We start from the raw sequence: 18,351 nt of genomic DNA, 5'->3' as shown, positions 1-18,351 counted from the left end.
GGCGGGCGCAGCAGCGCCTCCCCCTCCCCGGTCTCCGGGCGCAGAGCCAAGGCCTAGGCTTTGCAGGCCCCCGGGAGCGCGCAGAGCGCGAGAGGGAAGCCGGGGCGCGCTAGGGGCCCGGAGCCGGCCATGGACGTGTACCTCACCCCCGCCGCCGGGCTCGACAGCCTGGTGGCCCGCAGCCTGCAGCCGTCCCCCGAGTTCCTGGCGGCTGCGCGGCGCGTCCTGGGCGCCCTGGCAGCCTCCCTGCCTGAGGCCGGGGGCCGCGCGGCTGCCCAGCCTTGGAGGGTGCTGAAAATCGCCAAGGTGGGCGCCGCGGGAAGGGGGGGACACCTAGAAATAGGGACAATCCTCGGAGGATGCCGGCGCATTACCACGGGCTTTGCGGACCACGACGGTTTCTATCAGCTCTTTTCATTCAGCGCACTTGCTATGCGCCAGCGCTGTTCGAAGTGCCCTGAAAATAGACTGCACACCACAGCCGGACCGGGTAGGGACAACTAACCCCACCTGACACATGGGAAACTGAGGCACAGAGACGAAATAATGTGTCCAAGCTTGTAAGAAATCCAGCCAAGATTCAAAGCCAGGTGGTCTGATTTCTTGCATCTACGCTTCTGTGGGCTGCCTCTCACTGGTTCTTTCATTGACTCACTCAGTCCTTTACCGGGTCCAAACAGACTCCAGTCCTCACACCATGCCTGACCCTCAGGGTGCAGAAACATACATACAGAGCATTCTATAATAGCCCTAATAGCCTAATTGACTGAGAAACTACCCAATAACAATAAACATTGTCTCGTTAAATGAGTCATCCCTCTTAATCCCCATATTCAGTGAGGTAGGGATTATTGTCCCTGTCTTATGACTTGGGAAACTGGGACTGGGTGTGGGTGAGCCCTGCCCAGGCCACTTTTTGTCACTTCAATGCTTCGCTGCCACTGTGACCTCAGGTTGCCCACAGACTCAGGGAGACGGGCGACACCTACTATATCCTCTTAGCGCAAACTCAGGGGCTCCAGGGATGCAGCGAGGGAAGCTGGCTGGGGTAGAGGGGACTTGGAGCTTGTCAGGGAAGGGATGAGCAGGGGATGACCCCAGAGCAGCTAGTGGTTTCCTAGGGCTGAGTCTTAGCTTGGGAGGTAGGAAAGGGGAAGGAGAAGGAGAGACTTGCAGCCTATGAAATGTGGAGGCAGATTTCTGCCCTTGGAGGTGGACAGGAAGAATTTCTTTGGAGCAAGAATTTAAGAATCTTTAAAGCTGTGGCATCCTTTGCTTCCCTGGAAAACCTGGAAACAGCTCTCGTGGTTGAATGTAGCTTATGGCCTTCTGATCATTCCAGGCTTTGAAGGAGACAATGGTGAAGTGGGTAGGGCTAGGGGCTACCTTTCCAGTCTTGAGATGCTGCTCCCTGTGGAAAGGGCTCCTTGGAAGAATGGCTGATTCCAGGGCTGGAATAAGATGTGCAAGATGAGCCTGGGGCTTCTAGGTGGACCAGAAAGCAAGGAAGGGGTGGCAGGCCTCTGCAGTCCTGTCAGAAGAACCCCCACGCCCGGGGCCAACATGAAGGGGCTCCCCTGCTCCAGTTAGGACCACCAAAAATTGTCTCTCGGCATTGCCAAATGTCCCCTGGGACAAACGTCACCACCCCTCACTGGGGATCACCATGTTTGAGATGCCCATGAAAGCGTATGCAGATGAAATGACACAGTGGCTGGAATTTCTTTTCAAATCACATAAGGAGGAAAACAGAGGTCGAATAAATAGAGCAAATGTGGCAAAAGTCTCTTTACAACCCTCTCTTCTTTTGTGGTAGGTTTAGACACTAAAAAAAATATATTTTTTTAGTGAATTAATCTATGGGGGAGGGGGTGCAGGAAGAATGTAGGCTTGGAGCCCCACCTCCCAACCTCTGGAACTGACTTCCTGAATTCAAAGCACTTGGTGCTGCCTTTGGGCAGGGCGCTGGTAAGCAAACTTCCCTGCACTTTCGTTTCCCCGTTTCCTCCTTTGTAAAGTTAGAGCAATGACGGCACCTTTCTCCCAGGCTTGTTGGGAGCTTCACTGAGATGATCGTGTGCAAAAGTGCTCTGCCCCGTTCCCCCTTGGTTGGCAGCCCCCGATGTGAGGAGCGGGCTGCAAAGGAACTGGGATACCACTGGGGTAATTGGCGATCCCAGCTTGGTGGGGGAGGTGCCCCTGGAGGGCTAATCCTGGTTCTTGTCTTTTCCTGGCTGTGTTACTCACTTCACCACCCTGAGCCTCACTGCCTCGTGTAACCACAAATAAACCACATCAGGGGTATTGCCTGGAAGTGAGATTTTACAGGTTGGCAGACATTTGACAGAGCTGCAGGCACAGAGGAGAGACTGATCGTGTGTGAGTTTCCTTCCCAAGTCCTCGGCCCACAGCTTTGCAGAAAGAAACACCCGTCAGAAAAGTCCCGAAAATTCAGCAAGTCATATCGTAGCTCTGGACTGAATCCCAGGCAAAGGTCACAAACGTGTTCTGCAAACCAGAGTTTGTTTCACCCACAGTTAAAAAAAAAAATTTAAAAATTTTAAACTCACGAAAATGTTCAAAGTTGGTTGCCAACATTTAGAAATCACGGATTTACAAATGAAAATGGCTTTTCTTGAAAACTCATAGCTGGCTGTGCTCGACCTGCATTTCTGCATGGCGCCAAATAGCAGGAGCTGTGTGCCCAGGGTCTCCCCTTTCTCTGCAGGGAGGCTCCGCCGGCCGGGGCACAGTGCTGAGGGGTGGCTGTGATTCTGAACTTGTCATCTTCCTTGACTGCTTCAAGAGCTACGAGGACGAGGGTGTTCACCGGGCAGAGATCCTCAACGAGCTGCGGACCCTGCTGTATACAATCCTGGTGTCAGAAACCCATCCGCGGTCTGAGCTTTGAGTTTCCTCGGCAGGACAGGCCCAGGGTCCTACAGTTCCGCCTGGTGTCCACAGGCCTTGAAAACTGGATGGATGTTAGCTTGGTGCCAGCCTTTGATGCTCTGGGTGAGGGGTGCCTGGCCCATTCCAGGCCTGGGGGCAAGAGCATTAGGAGTAAGACAGAGCTTCCTGCCCTGACCTTTTGTGTGGCCTGGGCAACTCTCTCTGGGCTCCAATTTCCTCACTGAACATACTGAGTCTGGGCCAAGAAAGCCCAGTTCCTCCTGGATCTGTAGTCTTGCTGTCCAGATGCTCGGCCCTCGCTCAAGCAACTGGGGAGACTTTCCTTCAGCCACTGCCAAAACAGTGCTGCTCAGCCCTTCCATAAATACCCCAAAGGAGAAAGCAAAGGGGCATGCACCCGGCAGCAGGGGTCTGGGGACAAGGCCAGAATTCTGCAAAGTCTTGTCTTTTATCTTAAAACCATTAATGTGATCTTTGCAATCCCCTTCATAATATATCCATCCCTGATTTAATATAATAAGGTGCCCCTGTGCCCACATTTGTAAAATGAAGTTAATAATAATGGGACCCTAGTTAGCCATCTTATGGAGTTTTTGGAAAGGCTGTATGCGTTAAGGTATGTGATGTATTTTGAAAGGTGCCTGGTGCATGATGGGGCTATATGAGTGCTTGCTCTTCTTCTTCTTCTTCTTCTTATTATTCTCCACTATTATTATTATTATTATTATTATTAACCATGATGCCCTGGGAGATAGGTCTCTTGAGTTTATCCAGTTATGAGGTCCTGGAAGACAGCCACGCTCTCCCCGTCTGGTACACCCACCCTCTGGGTATGCAAACATTAATCATAATAGCTACTCCTTATTAAATGCTTCACTGTTCCAAGCTCCTGACGTTTTATCTCATTAATCCCTCCAAACAAACCTGTGAGAACTGTACTGTTGTATCTTCCTTTTTACCAAGAGGGACGCTGAGGCACAGAGACGGATAGTAACTCGCCCAAAGTCACACAGCAAGTAAGCAGTGTCAGGAACCTGGGCAGTTATGGAGAGGGCTTACTTTTCCCAGGCCAGGCCCACAGGAAGTGGTGGAGGGAAAGGCACAGACCATAAAGTCAGCCAGCTTTAGGTTCCAGTCCTGTCTCCATCACTTGTCAGCTATGTAACCTTAGGAAGAGTACTGAGTTTCTTCTCTGTGCCTCGGGGTCCTCAGCTGTGAAATGAGGTGAGGAATATTTGCCTGATCAGGTTTTGGTGGGGCTATGGGGGACTCACGTGAAACTCTCAGCCCAGTGCCTGCCTGGAGTGTCGTGAGCACTCAAACAATATTAGCTATCACTGCTAAGGCATCAGGACCTTTTGCCTTTTACTTCTCCAGCTTCGTTTCCTTTCCCTATGGCACCGATTAATTAAAGGTATGTATGGTGGTATTCTGGTGCCGCCTGAGGGAGCCTCGGGGAGGGCAGAACTGCCACATTCTAAGTACTCCTGACTCAGCTCGAAGCATCATTCCTGTTTAGCCACCTTGGAATACGGCTGCTCTTCTTCAGCCTGGCCCTGGGTTTGGAAGGAAGGGACCTTTCCTTCTGGTCTCGAGCTTTCCTCTCTGCCTCCTGAGAAGCTCCAGGCTCTCTTCCTCATCCTCCAAACCCCCCATGCTAGTGGATTCCGCCCCCTGCCACCAAATTCCCCCCAGTTTCTCCATCCTGTGCCTCAGAACCCTTCCTGACTTCAGGCACTTCACACCCCCAGGGCAGCTCAGTTCCAACGTCAAACCTGCGCCCCAGGTCTACTCGACGCTTCTCAAAAGTGGCTGCCAGGGCGGCAAGCACTCCGCCTGCTTCTCAGAACTGCGGAGGAACTTTGTGAATGTTCGCTCGGCAAAGGTGAAGAACCTGATCCTGCTGGTGAAGCATTGGTACAGTCAGGTGAGGCCACCACCAAGGGTCCTTGTTCCAGGCACTCGTGACGGAATTTGTGATTTCATGACAGCGAGAATATTTTCTTAGGCTTCGCAGCCATTCATGTGTCTCTTTATGGGAATTGCCTGTTCATATCATTTGTTTATTATTTTCTACTGCGTTAGCTGTCTTCTTGTCGTTGGTTTGTTGGAGCTCTTTATATAGTCTGGGTGCTAATTCTTAGGGAGTTGATATAATGCAAATCTATTCCCTAGTCCGAGGCTTGTACTTCCACTTTGTTCATAGGTCTTTTGTCACAGATAATGTTTGAATTTTAATGTAATCAGGTGCATTCATCTTTTTCTTATGTGATTTGTGCTTTGTGCGTCTTGTGTAAGAAGGCTTTGCCTATCCTGACTTTCTAAAAATTATTCTTCTGTGTTTCCTTTCAAAAGGTTTTAAGATTTTTCTTTTCCTGTGGTGTTAGGGCTTTGAAACTACTTGGAATATTTTATGTATGGTATGAAGTAATGTGGAGTTTGTACACCTCCCGTCCCAGCCTCAGGAATAACACCCTCCCTCCGAAATATTCATGTTTGTGGATAGGCTCTTGTGTATTGAGGGAGGGGTGCCCAGCTTGTGCCTAGAGATGAGAGATCAGGCCCCGCAAAATCTCAGGGCACATGGCTTGGTCCTTCTGTTGGACCACTCATCATAAAGCAAGTCTAGGATGAAGAGGTCCTGGATTCCTGTTCTTGCTCAGCCACTGACTTGCCCTCTGACCCTGGGCAAGTTCTGGCATGCTTTCCTTTGGGGGATCAGTAACAGTTTCACACTACCCACTGGCCTCTCTCTGACTGCTCCCCAGTCCCAGGAGCTTGGATCTCATATGAGCCCACAACTTGGCTGAAGCTCCAGGAGTGAGGGCAGATGAGAAAGATCAGGATGCTTCTAGAACACAGCATCTCGTCCCCGGCTTCAGCCTGTGGGGTCCGCGCCCCAGAGACTGAGAGATCCAGCAAAGTTCTGCAGAGAGCTCTCTCCTTCCCCTCCCTTTACCCTCTTACAGGTGTGCCAGGAGAAGGAGAGGAGGGAGATGCTGCCTCCGGCCTATGCCCTGGAGCTGCTGACGATATTCGCCTGGGAGCAGGGCTGTGGGAAGGATGCCTTCCGCCTGGCCCAAGGCCTCCGGACTGTCCTGGGCCTGATCCAGCAGCATCAGCACCTGTGTGTTTTCTGGATCCTCAACTATGGCTTCGAGGAGGCTACGGTCAGCCAGTTCTTGAAGCAGCAGCTTGAGAGACCCAGGTACCTCCCCACACCCCCTACCCACTCTCCTGGGCTTGGGCCTCGGGAGATAATTAACAATGATAAAACTGGGTGGGCCTAGGTGGGGGCCAAAGCCAGGCACCGCACGTGGCTTCCTCATTCCGTGGATTCAGCCCCAGAGGGAAATTACAATCACTTGGGGCAGTTTTTGTTTTTAAGATTTTATTGATTTATTTGAGAGAGAGAGAGCACAAGTGGGGTGCAGGGGCAGAGGGAGAGGGAGAAGCAGACTCCCTGCTGAGCAGGGAGCCTGATGTGGGGCTCGATCTCAGGACCCCGAGATCATGACCTGAGCTGAAGGCAGACGCTTAACCCACTGAGCCACCCAGGTGCCCCTCTTGGGGCAGTTTTTAAAAAGATTTTTCTTGTGTGAACATATCGTACGTGTGGACATTTTAGCGACACACAGCATACCTATCCAAAGGGCACATTTTGATGACGTTCTATAAAGTGAACGTCCCCGTGAAACCACCACCAGGGACACCTGGGTGGCATATTGGGTTAAGTGTCTGCCTTCGGCTCAGGTCATGATCTCAGGGTCCTGGGATCGAGCCCCGCATCGGGCTCCCTGCTCAGCGGAGAGGCTGCTTGTGTTCTCTCTCTCGCTGTCTCTGTCAAATAAATAAAATCTTAAAAAAAGAAAAGAAAAGAAAAGAAACCACCACCAGATCAAGGGAGAATATTTCCAGCACCTCAGGAGCTTCCCCCTTCTCTCTCCCGATCAGGGACATCCCAGAGGTGACCCCTTCTGTTACCCTTCCAATCCTGTCTGTTTTAAAATCTTACTGAAAGGGAATCACACGGCATGTACTTTTGTGTTTGACATCTTCTCAACATTAAATGTTTGAGATCCTTCTGGATCGTTGTGTGTACTTGGTTATTGTTGCTTATTGTTTTGTGCAGCTGAATAGTGTTCCATGGTGTGAATTTATCACAGTATGCTTCCCATTGTCCTGATGATGGACATTTGGTTGTTTCTGCCCCGGGACTGTTACAAGAAGGCTGTTAGGAACCGTCTTGTACATGCACCTCTGTGTGCGTGCACCGTTGGATACACACGTAGGAATAAGATAGCTAAGCCATGGCCGTAACTCTTGAGCCCCTGGGGATAGATCCTCGTATCTTATAATTCTAATGTGCAGCCAGAGTTGAGGACCGTTGATCCAATTTAATCTCCACAACAGCCCACGAAAGCAGGCACTGTTGTCATCCCCATTTTGCACAAAAGGAAACAGGCTCAGAGGAGATAAGTTATCTACCCCGGGTCACACAGCTAGAAAGTAGAAGAACCGGGATTGGAACCAGGTCTGCTTGACCTCAGAGCCCCTGATCTTGACCGTCGTACCAACCGGAACCTTCCTGTCCCTCTGGATTTGCAGGCCTGTGATCCTGGACCCAGCTGACCCCACGTGGGATGTGGGGGACGGAGCAGCGTGGCGCTGGGATCTACTGGCCCGGGAGGCAGGGTCCTGCTATGAGCGCTCGTGCTTTCTGCAGGCGGCAGGGGGCGCTGTGCAGCCCTGGGAGGGGCCCGTGAGTGAGGGGCTTCGGGGATCCTTGTTAGGTGTAAAGCCGCGCCTAATTCACATGCTCAGTGTTTGCTGAGCACCTAGCGGGCGCTGGGGCCGTGGGGTGTGGGACAGAGTTGCGGAGTGGGGGCTGCAGGCATGCAAACAACCTGCTCACCAAGCTGAGCCTGCTTGGAGGAACACCTCTGTGCTCGCGGGGTTACTGTCCGCTTACCACACCATGTCCACCCAGCACAGGGGCCCTTTCTAGAATGGGTCCCGTCTGTAAGGGCACCCTTTTCTAATCTGCACAAAGGCACCATATGGGCTACGGCGGCCCTCCCTCTTCCCCGCTCCTAGTCTCAGTCACCCTGACTGTCCATTGGGAGGGGGCTGGCGAGAGAAGGGATGGAGAAACTTCTATGCCTGTAAGACAACTCCTTCCTACACACTTCCAGGGCCTTCCACGTGCTGGGAGCTCAGGTTTAGGCCACCCCATCCAGCGAGACTGTGCCCAGAGGACCCCTGAGGACAGCAGCAGTCTCCATGCTGTGCGCCCAGGGGCAGGGAGCAGGCAGCCGTCAGGCCCAGCTTCCGGCCCCTCGGGGGCTGCCTGCATCACCCCTTCCGCGCTGGGGACGGCCTTGGATCTGTCTCAGATCCCCGGCAAGGACCTGGATCGCTTCATCCAGAACCACCTGAAACCAAACCCCCAGTTCCAGAAGCAGATCGGCAAGGCCATCGATGTCATCTTGGGTTGCCTTCGTGAGAACTGTGTCTACAAGGCCTCCAGAGTCAGCAAGGTGAGTCGGTGCGTGGAGACACTGATGGGCACTTCCTAGGGCACTGCAGTGAGGAGGGAAAGGAGCGGGGGGCCGGCAGGGCAAGTGGACATCCATGGAAGGGGAGTGTGCTGCCCTCCGAGGTATATATCTGAGTGCCAGCTTTTAAAAAAATTTTAATGATAGTTTTTTAAGCCGCTATTACCATAATCAGACCCCTTCCGTCCTCTGCTCAAAATCCTCTGTGGGTTCACCGAGTACAATGGCCTCAAGGCCCGTAGGATCTGCTCCTGGTCTTTCTCTGACCTTCACTTACTCCATACTGGCCTCCTGGCTGCTTCTTGAACTCACCAGGCACAGTCCGTACTGGCTGGTGTCTCTTTCTGGAAGGCTCTTCCCCCATCCACTTGGCTCCCTCCCCTCCTTTAAGTCTGGGACCCAAGTCCCCTTCTCACGGAGGCCTGACTGCTCAATTTACAACTGCAACCTCCCTTCCATCCCCGGTCCCCTTCCTGATTGACGTGCCTCCACACAGCACTTAGCACCTTCTGAGGGCTTTTGTCTGCTGACTGTCCCTCACTCCTCTCCCCTTGCTAGAATATAAGTTCCAGGAGAGCAGGTACCTTTTATGTACTCCCATATCTTGGTACATGTGAGTACTCATAAATGTGTTGAATGAATGAATGAATGAATGCATTGATTGGTTGGTTGGTTGGTTGGTTGATTGAAACAGGCCAACAGAGCACTTCTGCAGGCCCCATCTGGTCCTGGGACCTCAATTTGCAACCTGTGGTCCAGATGTGCAATCAGTAGGTGCTGCAGATGTTCGGCTAAAATCTTTAATCCCTGACTTCACTGCATCCCCCGTTATCTGTTGTTGCACGCTGGTCTGACTTTGTGCAGGGCCCGGGGGATCAGAGGGCAGGTGCAGACAGATATAGTCAGACTCTGCCAGGCTTCTAAGAGTCAGAGGTCACTGCCTCTGTCATGGTGCCCCCGGACCCAGCATCAGTGAGATGCCCAGTAGTGTCTGGGCTGCAGATGGGGGGGTGGGGGGGGAGGGCAGCAGTTGGGGTCAGAGTCTGAGTCCTGAGCTCAGGGACACTCGCGGGTCTGAGATGGTCCTTCCTCTGCAGGGGGGGGGCTCGTTTGGCCGGGGCACAGACCTGAGGGGTGGCTGTGATGCCGAACTCGTCATTTTCCTCAACTGCTTCAAAGACCATAAGGACTAAAGGGCCCGCCGCCCGGAGATCCTTAATGAGATGCGGGCACAGCTGGAATCCCAGTGGCGGGACCCAGTCCCCGGCCTGAGCCTCAAGTTTCCTGAGCGGACCGTGCCCGGGGCTTTGCAGTTCCAGCTGGTGTCCACGGCCCTAGAAAGCTGGATGGATGTGACCCTCCTGCCCGTCTTTGATGCCGTGGGTGAGGGCTGCCTCCAGCCTGTGCCTTGGAGACTAATTCCCTTAACCGCTATGCTACATAGCTTGTCTGGGGTCAAGATCACCCACCTTGCAGAGTTTTTGGGTGGATGAGTGAAAATTACTGAAAAGCACCCAGCACATATTTGGTGCTTAAAAAAAAAAAAAGTTCCGATTGCTATTCTACGTTGTAGATTGTGTATTATTGATTGCAGTGCTATGTAATTAACGTTCAAATATTAATAAAGGCTGGTGAGTGGCTGGGTTGGGACATGCAGATGTCTTCGTTAGAGCTCTGTGCTCAGAGTATTTCAAATTTCCACAGGGCAACTCTGCCCTGGCGCCAAACCTGCGCCCCAGGTCTACTCGACTCTCCTCAACAGCGGCTGCCAGAGGGGCGAGCACGCGGCCTGCTTCTCAGAGCTGCGGAGGAACTTCGTGAACAATCGCCCAACCAAGCCGAAAAAGCTGCTCCTGCTAGTGAAGCACTGGTATGGTCAGGTGAGGCCTCCATACCCCCTAGCTTCTCCCAGGAAGTAGCTGCTGTCATGGCAACTGCCCCAGCCAATCAGCTCCTCTCTTAGGCAGACCTCTCCCTTCCTTCGCTTCTTATTGGCCATCCCAAGTAGAAGGACCACCTCCTCCATCCTCCACTTCCTGCCCAGACCCGAAGCCTCTAGCTGAGAGAAAATCTTTTCTCCATCAGGCGCCAAGTGTTCATTTCTTGTGGGTGGGGTTCACCATCCCTCTGTAGCTCATCAGTGTGTCTTCCATCCTCACACTGCTAATGCTTTCCCTGTTCTTGCCCACCCCCAGCCCTAGCTTATGCTGTTCCACCATCACTGTCCTCTGCGTAAGTTGTACTAAATAAACCCTGAACATCCTCCAGAGCGCCCCCACTAAACACTAATCTGAATGCACTCGCAATCATGTACTCATTCAACAAACATCTACTGAGCACCCACTGCTGCTGACGTCACTGTTGCGACGGATGTCGGCATACCAAGCTTGAATATATTGCAGCCCCCAATCCTGTACACCCTTTGAGGAGAGACTCCAGGCGGAGATCAAGTCTGAGATTCTTAGTCTCAGGTCGTTGTGTGACTTTGGACAAGTCACTACCCCACCCCGGACCTCAGTTTATCCACCTGTAAAATGAGAAGGGTTCTGTTTTTTCTGTGGTTTTGTTTGTCTATTCCCCTCCCTCTCTAAGTACATAGGGCCATGCTTAGCACATAGTAGGTGCTCACATCCACTCATTCTTTGATTGGCTTTGGGTGACATAGGTTGCAGCTCAGAACAAAAGATAGCAACCAGCCTGTGCCTCTCTGCCCCCCCGTCTATGCCCTGGAGCTCCTGACCATATACGCCTGGGAGCAAGGCTGTGGGAAAGAGTCTTTCAAAATGGCCGAAGGGCTAAAGACCGTCCTAGAGCTTGTCCAGAAGCACCAGCAGCTCTGTGTCTACTGGACGGTCAACTATGGCTTTGAGGACCCGGATATCAGAACGCACCTTCTTGGCCAACTTCAGAAAAAGAGGTGCAGACCCACTTCCCCATTGCCTTCCCTGCATCATCCTTCTCCTCCCCCACTGTCGCCCTGGAGTCATCATTGTGTCCAGGAGGGGGCCAGGGTGGGCTCTGGGTGCCCCAACCCCACTCCTTGCTCTGCTTCCTTCTGGACTCTTTACTGAGGAAGCATGGACATGTGGAGCCCCCAAAGGAGCCAGGGCCAGTTTCATTAACACAATAAAATATCATTTCTGAAATTAAGGGGCCACCCAATACCTTCCTGACTGAGACAGCCAGACAGGAACCCTACTGTGCTTGGGAGAGATTGGGCCAACCCTAAGGTCCTGACACTCTTCTCCTTCTCCCCAGCTTCCACACCCTTTCCTAGTCCCTCCCACACCCCTGCTCCTTCACTGATTCCCACCTTCCTCACCTGCCTGCCCATCCACTCTGCTCCCAGGCCCCTGGTCCTGGATCCTGCCGACCCCACCTGGAATGTGGGCCAGGGCAGCTGGGAGCTGTTGGCCCAGGAAGCAGCAGTTCTGGGGATGCAGGCCTGCTGTAAGAGTGGAGAAAGGACGTCTGTGCAGCCCTGGGATGTGATGGTAAGAGAGGAGTCCCTGGGGTGGCGGATGCTGTTGGGGCCCACTCCCAGATCGCCTTTCCCTGCTGGTGCACACATCCTCAGCTGCTAGGAGTGTTTGCTGCTGATGGCTTACAGCTGAGACACAGGTTGTTCGGCCCCAGCCAGTGCTTGAGTGACATGGGGTACAAAAGGCCCACCCTTGTTTGAAGGCGAGACCAGCTCTGTGATGCAGTTCTTAGTCCAGCGTTCCCTGTGGGATCAGGAAAAAGCTTTTTCCAGCTGGAGCCTTACTTAGCTCCTTCCCCGGCCCTCCCTACTTCTGTCACCCCCCTTCTCCTGCAGGCACTGTCCCCAGTTAATCCATGCACAGGAATCCCCATCACGGGCTCTGCTTCTAGGGGACCCCACTTAAGATGATAGCCAGCTCCCAAAGGGACATGATTTTATTGCATTTGCTATTTTTCAGCAGGATCCCATAACCAGCGCTTAATAATACAATCTGGTGAGGCATGGACCTTGTTCTTGCCCCCATTTAAAGTGGGGAGACCAAGGCTGTGTGTTGGTGGTGGAACCAGAACTGGAAATCAGGTCCTGCTGATGCTACCCCAGAGACCTACCAACCAGCTGAGAAAGAAAAAGGTTATGGAGATCGTGAGAGTCTCATCCGCTTAGGATATCAAGAGTCAGGGCCGGGGCATTCATAGGGAATCCTGTCTCAAGCTGGCCCTACCCGGATTCTTTCCATAGCCTGCTCTCCTTTACCAAACCCCAGCTGGGGACCTCGACAAGTTCATCAGTGAATTTCTCCAGCCCAACCGCCAGTTCTTGGCTCAGGTGAACAAGGCCGTCGATACCATTTGCTCATTCCTGAGGGAAAACTGCTTCCAGAATTCTGCTATCAAAGTGCTCAAGGTGGTCAAGGTAAATCCCCAGAGAGCTGTGGGCAAGGAGGGTCCTGCAGGCTGGTGATCTTTCCCAGACCAGGGCCAGGCCTGACCCACTTCTATCATCCTTATGACAATCAGCACACGGCCAGGTGTAGAAGAGAAACCAAAATGTGGTTGTGAGTGGATGGCAGAGAGAGGACCCAGATATGTCCAACACATCTCTTTTGGTTGCTTGTAACAGCCAACTCAAAAGGTGGAACAAAAGAAATATATTGGCTGATGCAAATGGAAAGCCCTGGAGTAGATCTACCATCAGGTATAGCTAGATCTAGGAGCCCATGCAGGGTCATCAGCACTCAGCTTTTCATCCCAGCTCTTGGCTCTGCCATTTTCTGTTTTGGACAGGCCCTTTCCATATGATGGTCTTTGGCATCTCTAAACTTCCAGAAAGAGGCATTCTGTTTTCTTAAAGTTCAAATAGAAGTCTTGGGATTGAGTCTCATTGGCCTGACTCGGGTTTATACCCATCCCCAAACTAATCCGTGGGGCTAGGGAGACATCATGCTCTGACTGGCCAAGCCTGGCTCATATGATGGAGTCAGCTGCACATGGACCTGAGTGTGGGGGAGGAGTGATTCCCCCAAAGAAAACCAGGATGCTGATCCCAGAAGGTAGAGGGATGCTGGGGGTGTATAAAAAGTCACATCAGATACAACCTCAGTCCACAATTGAAGTCACAAGTGAGACCCAGGTCAGCTCCAGAAGATTGTCAGCATAGAGTCAGCCAATGAAAAGTCCCAGGCCTGGTGATTTGTTGTGTGACCTCAGGCAAATACCTTCCCCTCTCTGATCCTTACCTTCCTCATTCATAACACTTGAAGATGATAACCTGGTTCACTGGTTGTCAACCGTGGCCTCACTTAGAATCATTTAAAAAATTATACTGATACCCAGTCCCCCTCCCAGGCCAATTAAATCACAGTCTCAGGGGCATAGGAGCCAGACATCAGTCATTTTTTTAAAACTCTCCTGATGCAGACAGGCTTGAGAACCACCAGTCAAAAAGAAAAAAAAAAATCCCTCAAATCTCTCCCAGCCCCCAAACCCCCAAACTTGATAGAATGAGAAAGTTTACATTTGTTGAAGGGTTTAAACTTATGTCTTGCACATTTCTTTTTCTCATAATCATACTATGTATTAACCCCATATTGAAGAGGTAAAACAGAGAGGTTAGGTGACTTGCCAAGGTCACACAGCAAGTTCCTGACCCACAGACTCTAGCAGGAGTCCTTCAGGGGTCAAGCCACCTCTGTGTCCTCCCCAGGGCGGCTCTTTAGCCAAAGGCACAGCTCTGCAAGGCTGCTCGGATGCGGATCTAGTGGTGTTCCTCAGCTGCTTCAGCCAGTTCACGGAGCAAGGGAACAGGCGAGCTGAGATCACCTCAGAGATCCGAGCCCAGTTGGAGGCATGTCAGCAGGAGATGCAGTTCAAGGTGAAGTTCGAGATCCCCAAGTGGGAGAATTCCCGCATACTGAGTTTCTCCCTGACGTCCCAGATGATGCTGGATCAGAGCGTGGACTTTGACGTGCTGCCAGCCTTTAATGCCTTAGGTGAGGTACCCAGGCATAGTCCTGAGAGGGGGAAAAGCGGAGGCCGGGCTGCCAGGGACAGTTTTCGAGGTTGTGTGGTGCACAATCAGAGCACACCTGTTCACCGCGTAGGCCTTGTACACATGTATGTTTATCACCATTCTCCTGCAAAGTGGAGAAAAGGATACCTTTGTCTAATTCACACAGCAGTGCTCCGTGTTCTCACCGTGGCTCTGGGCTGGGCCCTAGTCTCAGCAGTTGCACCAACATGATGGATGACCTTGGGTGAGGGACTTCGCTGTCTCGAGCACCAGTGTCATCCCTTGACGATGTGGGTATTGGGGCGTCGCCGTGCATCCCCAGCTTTGAGTATTTGTGCGCGGTTCTCCTCCACCTGCCACTGACCCATAGGATCCATGAGTTCAATAAATTCACCGAGCATGTGCCCAGCGTTCTCCAGGCACTGAAGATAAACCCCTAAACAAAACAGACACAGATCTCTTTGTATCTATTCAGTTCTGAGTTTGCATAGGGGAGTTTGCAGAGTGAGAACATCCCCTGTATCTGAATTTATTTGGTTCCCGAGGTTGGGAAAACAAGTGACAAGGAAGGGATTCATCCAGAAATGTATCTGAATCTACATCGTTCTTCAGAAAGCAAGAGTCTGAATATCAAGGAATGCCTTTAAGGGCAGTGAAACCAGAGGGTGACATCAGCTCACCACATACGGTCCTATTCCCTACCGGAGGCTCTGAGACCAAAGCTCTCCCTGTGTTAGAGAGGGATGAGCAAGCAGCCAAGAGCCGTTCAAGATGAGTTAGCTCCCAGCTGAGACTTTCTTCATGATAGGCAAATGGAAGGGTTGAAAGGGGGCAGGAAGGAACATAAGATATTTTAACGCTGGGCCATGCCATGTCTGTGCTCCAACTAAAATCACCCTGTGGCTCCCCACTCCCCCAGTGGGTCCCAGCCCAGCCATTAGGGAAATGCCCAAGTAGGAGATCCTGGAAGTCCTTGCTCAGTTGGCCCCAGCGGGACTCTGGGGAATGAACTGATGGTGGCCTCCTCCCTTTCTCCAGGCCAGCTGGTCCCCGGCTACAGGCCCCCATCTCAAGTCTACATCGACCTCATCCACAGCTACAACCACGCAGGCGAGCACTCTACCTGCTTCACGGAGCTGCAGCAGAACTTCATCATCTCTCAGCCCACCAAGCTGAAGAGTCTCATCCGACTGGTGAAACCCTGATACCGGCAGGTGTGGCGTGAGGACAGGGCCGCCCCAGCGAGGTCCTGGGTGGGGGCAAGGCCAGCCCTGGCCAGAACCCTGGGTTGGTGGAGCGGAAGGAGAGGTACTTCCCAGCCCATGGGACCTTCGTTGGCTTATCTGGAAAACTGGGCTAGGTCACAGGATTTGAGGGGATAATGCACGGCCAGGCATCTGACACATGGAGGTGCTCGGTAGAATTTGGGGGTGGGCTTGCCAGCTCTGGAAGGGGTCCCTCCTGCACCTCTTCATTGCCAGTGTGAACCAACACATCCTCTTTCCCCTTATTCCCCAGTGCAACAAGATGCCCAAGGGGAAAGGCTCCCTGCCCCCCAGCACGGGCTGGAACTCCTGACAGTGTATGCTTGGGAGCAGGGCAGCCAGGACGCCCAGTTCAACATGGCCCAGGGCTTCCGCACCGTCCTAGAGCTGGTCAGTCAGTACCGTCAGCTCTGTGTCTACTGGACCGTCAACTACAACAACAAGGACAAGACTGTCAGAGACTTCCTGAACTGGAAGCTTCACCAGCCCAGGTTCTGGCCCACCCTCACCATCACAGAGTCTCAGAGATGGGGTTGCTCGCTCTCCCACATCCGGAGGGCACAGACCAGAGACAGCAAAATCCTCTTCCTAAGACTGAGCTCCTTTCTAACAGGGACCTCCTTAGCACCTGAGGGACAGGCAGTCCATTTCCTTGTCCCCCATAAATAGGGTTGCCAGATGAAGTGCAAGGCTGCAAGTCAAGTTTGAATTTCAGATAAACAGTGAATCGCTTTTTAGGATAAGTATGTCCCATGCAGCACTGGGGATATACTTATGTTTATCCAAAACTCAAATTTAACTGGGGCATCCTCTATTTGTATTTGTTAAATCTGGCAGCCCTACTTGTGAACCCACCAGGTAACGTAAGCATGTCTTATTCTTTGGGATCTTGCCTCCCTCTCAAATGGTGCAGAGAAAGCAGAGAAGCTTTCACAGATTCGTGATGCATCTCCAGTCCATGGGTAATGGCCGCTTAGCATGGTATGTTGAAAAAGACTCTGAGGTGGCCCATCTGCCACAGATGTAGGAAGGGAGAGTGGTAGGACCGGTACCGTGATGAGTTACCAATGCCAGCTACCTGCTGAAGGGGTGTGGCCCAAAGGAACACAGTGATTGATTAGTGATGTCTGCCCTGGATGTAGAAGGGAGAAGTGGCCGGGGCAGAGTGTTGGGTGAGGGAGGAGACTAGTCCAACCAGGCTCTCAGGAGGACGCCCCGATGTTACCAGGAATAAGCCTGACTATAATGGCAATTGCAGGCCCATCATCCTGGATCCAGCTGACCCGACAGGCAACCTCGGCCACAATGCCTACTGGGACCTGCTGGCCAAGGAAGCCGCTGCCTACATGTCTGTCCCGTGCTGCATGGGCAGGGATGGCACCCCCATCCAGCCATGGCCAGTGAAGGTAAGAGAACCGTGGTGCAGCAGGGCACGCTTCGTTGGGGGCAGTGGGCTCAGGGGAGGGCCATGACTCCAGCCAAAGGGGCAGGCCCAGCCATGGCCCCACGTGTGCCCCCTGCCCCATGCGCTGGCTGTCCCTGTGGTCTCAGCTTTGCCAGGAAGGTTAGGGCTAACCCACTTCTTCTATAACTTTCCCCCAGGCTGATGTGTGAAGGCCAGAGAGTCCATGTTTGTGCCAGATAGACAGAGGGACACCAGCCCTCGGCATGAGGAGACTCAGGGTCACCTACCAGATGTGTGTGTGTGTGCGTGTGCACGTGTGCGCATGAGAGATTGATCCAACCTCTCCGTCCAGCCTCCCATCTGATATCCCTGCCTCCCCCCTCCGTGCTCTCCTCCTGCCCTGTGTAGCCAGCCCCGCTGATGCCCCCTTGTATCAGGTGGGCACTGGCCACCTTGCAGACTCCCCTCCCTCCTGTGGCCGGGCATCAGAGTCCAGGGTCCGTGGGCTGGCAGCAGCCTGCTTTTCCAGCCTCCCCGCCATGACTCTGCTCTCAGACAGAGACTGGTGCATCCCACACTGCATCCTGCCCCTGCTGAGAGTGTCCTCCTCCTTCCTGACTTCTCTGCCCGTCCACACCAGCTCACGTCTCCTGCTGAGGAGCTCCCTGAGCTCAGCCACTGGCCGGGGAGCCCGCCCAGACTGGCTAGTGTTGTCTGTCACAGACAGAGGGAGTGGGGCCCCGCGTACCCTGCAGTCTCTCCCGTGGGACGCCTGACTGAATGCCTGTTATTTTCTTCCCCCTTCCTGTTGTACTCACTCCCCGTGTGCGCATCTCGAGGCCATGCCCTGTTTGCCTTCCTGACTTTTTACTGGACTCTTGTCTTCTCTCCTGACCTGCTGGGACATCGCCAGTGGGATTCTCCATCCCCAGAGGCTGAACGTGAGCCCGTGCCCAAACAACAGTGCTCAGCCTGCTTCTCTCTGCCCCCCAGAGCAAATGCACCGGGTCCTTGCAAGAGGCACTCCTGACCTCTGGGCCAACAGCAGTGTCCCTTGTAGTCAAGGCTCAGCACGGAAAACAAAACAGTCCAAGAATCGTAAGCAGAAAGGGATTCCATCTAAATCCCTGGATGGTCTGGAGGAGCGGAAGGCAGGGGCCGCGACTGGACTGTGGGTTTGAAGACTAGAGCACCGCGGCCGAATCAGAGGTCGGGAGG

General features: G+C 53.0%; 1 protein-coding gene across 1 annotated transcript; it reads left to right on the top strand.

Annotated features, from left to right (window-relative positions):
* The first annotated feature begins 129 nt into the window (after positions 1–129).
* Positions 130–17,342, top strand: OAS3 (2'-5'-oligoadenylate synthetase 3). The gene is given in 19 exon segments (XM_021698562.1): positions 130–306; positions 2,729–2,869; positions 2,871–3,015; positions 4,665–4,840; positions 5,883–6,121; positions 7,522–7,675; positions 8,109–8,453; positions 9,569–9,854; positions 10,176–10,351; positions 11,137–11,181; positions 11,183–11,388; positions 11,821–11,965; positions 12,694–12,867; positions 14,158–14,443; positions 15,502–15,677; positions 15,982–16,018; positions 16,021–16,219; positions 16,987–17,134; positions 17,331–17,342. Coding segments are annotated over 19 exon segments (3,267 nt in total).
* Positions 17,343–18,351: the final 1,009 nt, after the last annotated feature.

Source organism: Neomonachus schauinslandi, chromosome 14 (genome assembly GCF_002201575.2).
Source record: "Neomonachus schauinslandi chromosome 14, ASM220157v2, whole genome shotgun sequence".
NCBI lineage: Eukaryota > Metazoa > Chordata > Mammalia > Carnivora > Phocidae > Neomonachus > Neomonachus schauinslandi.
The sequence above is the reverse complement of the archived record's forward strand: the minus strand, read 5'-3'. Positions and strand labels throughout refer to the sequence as shown.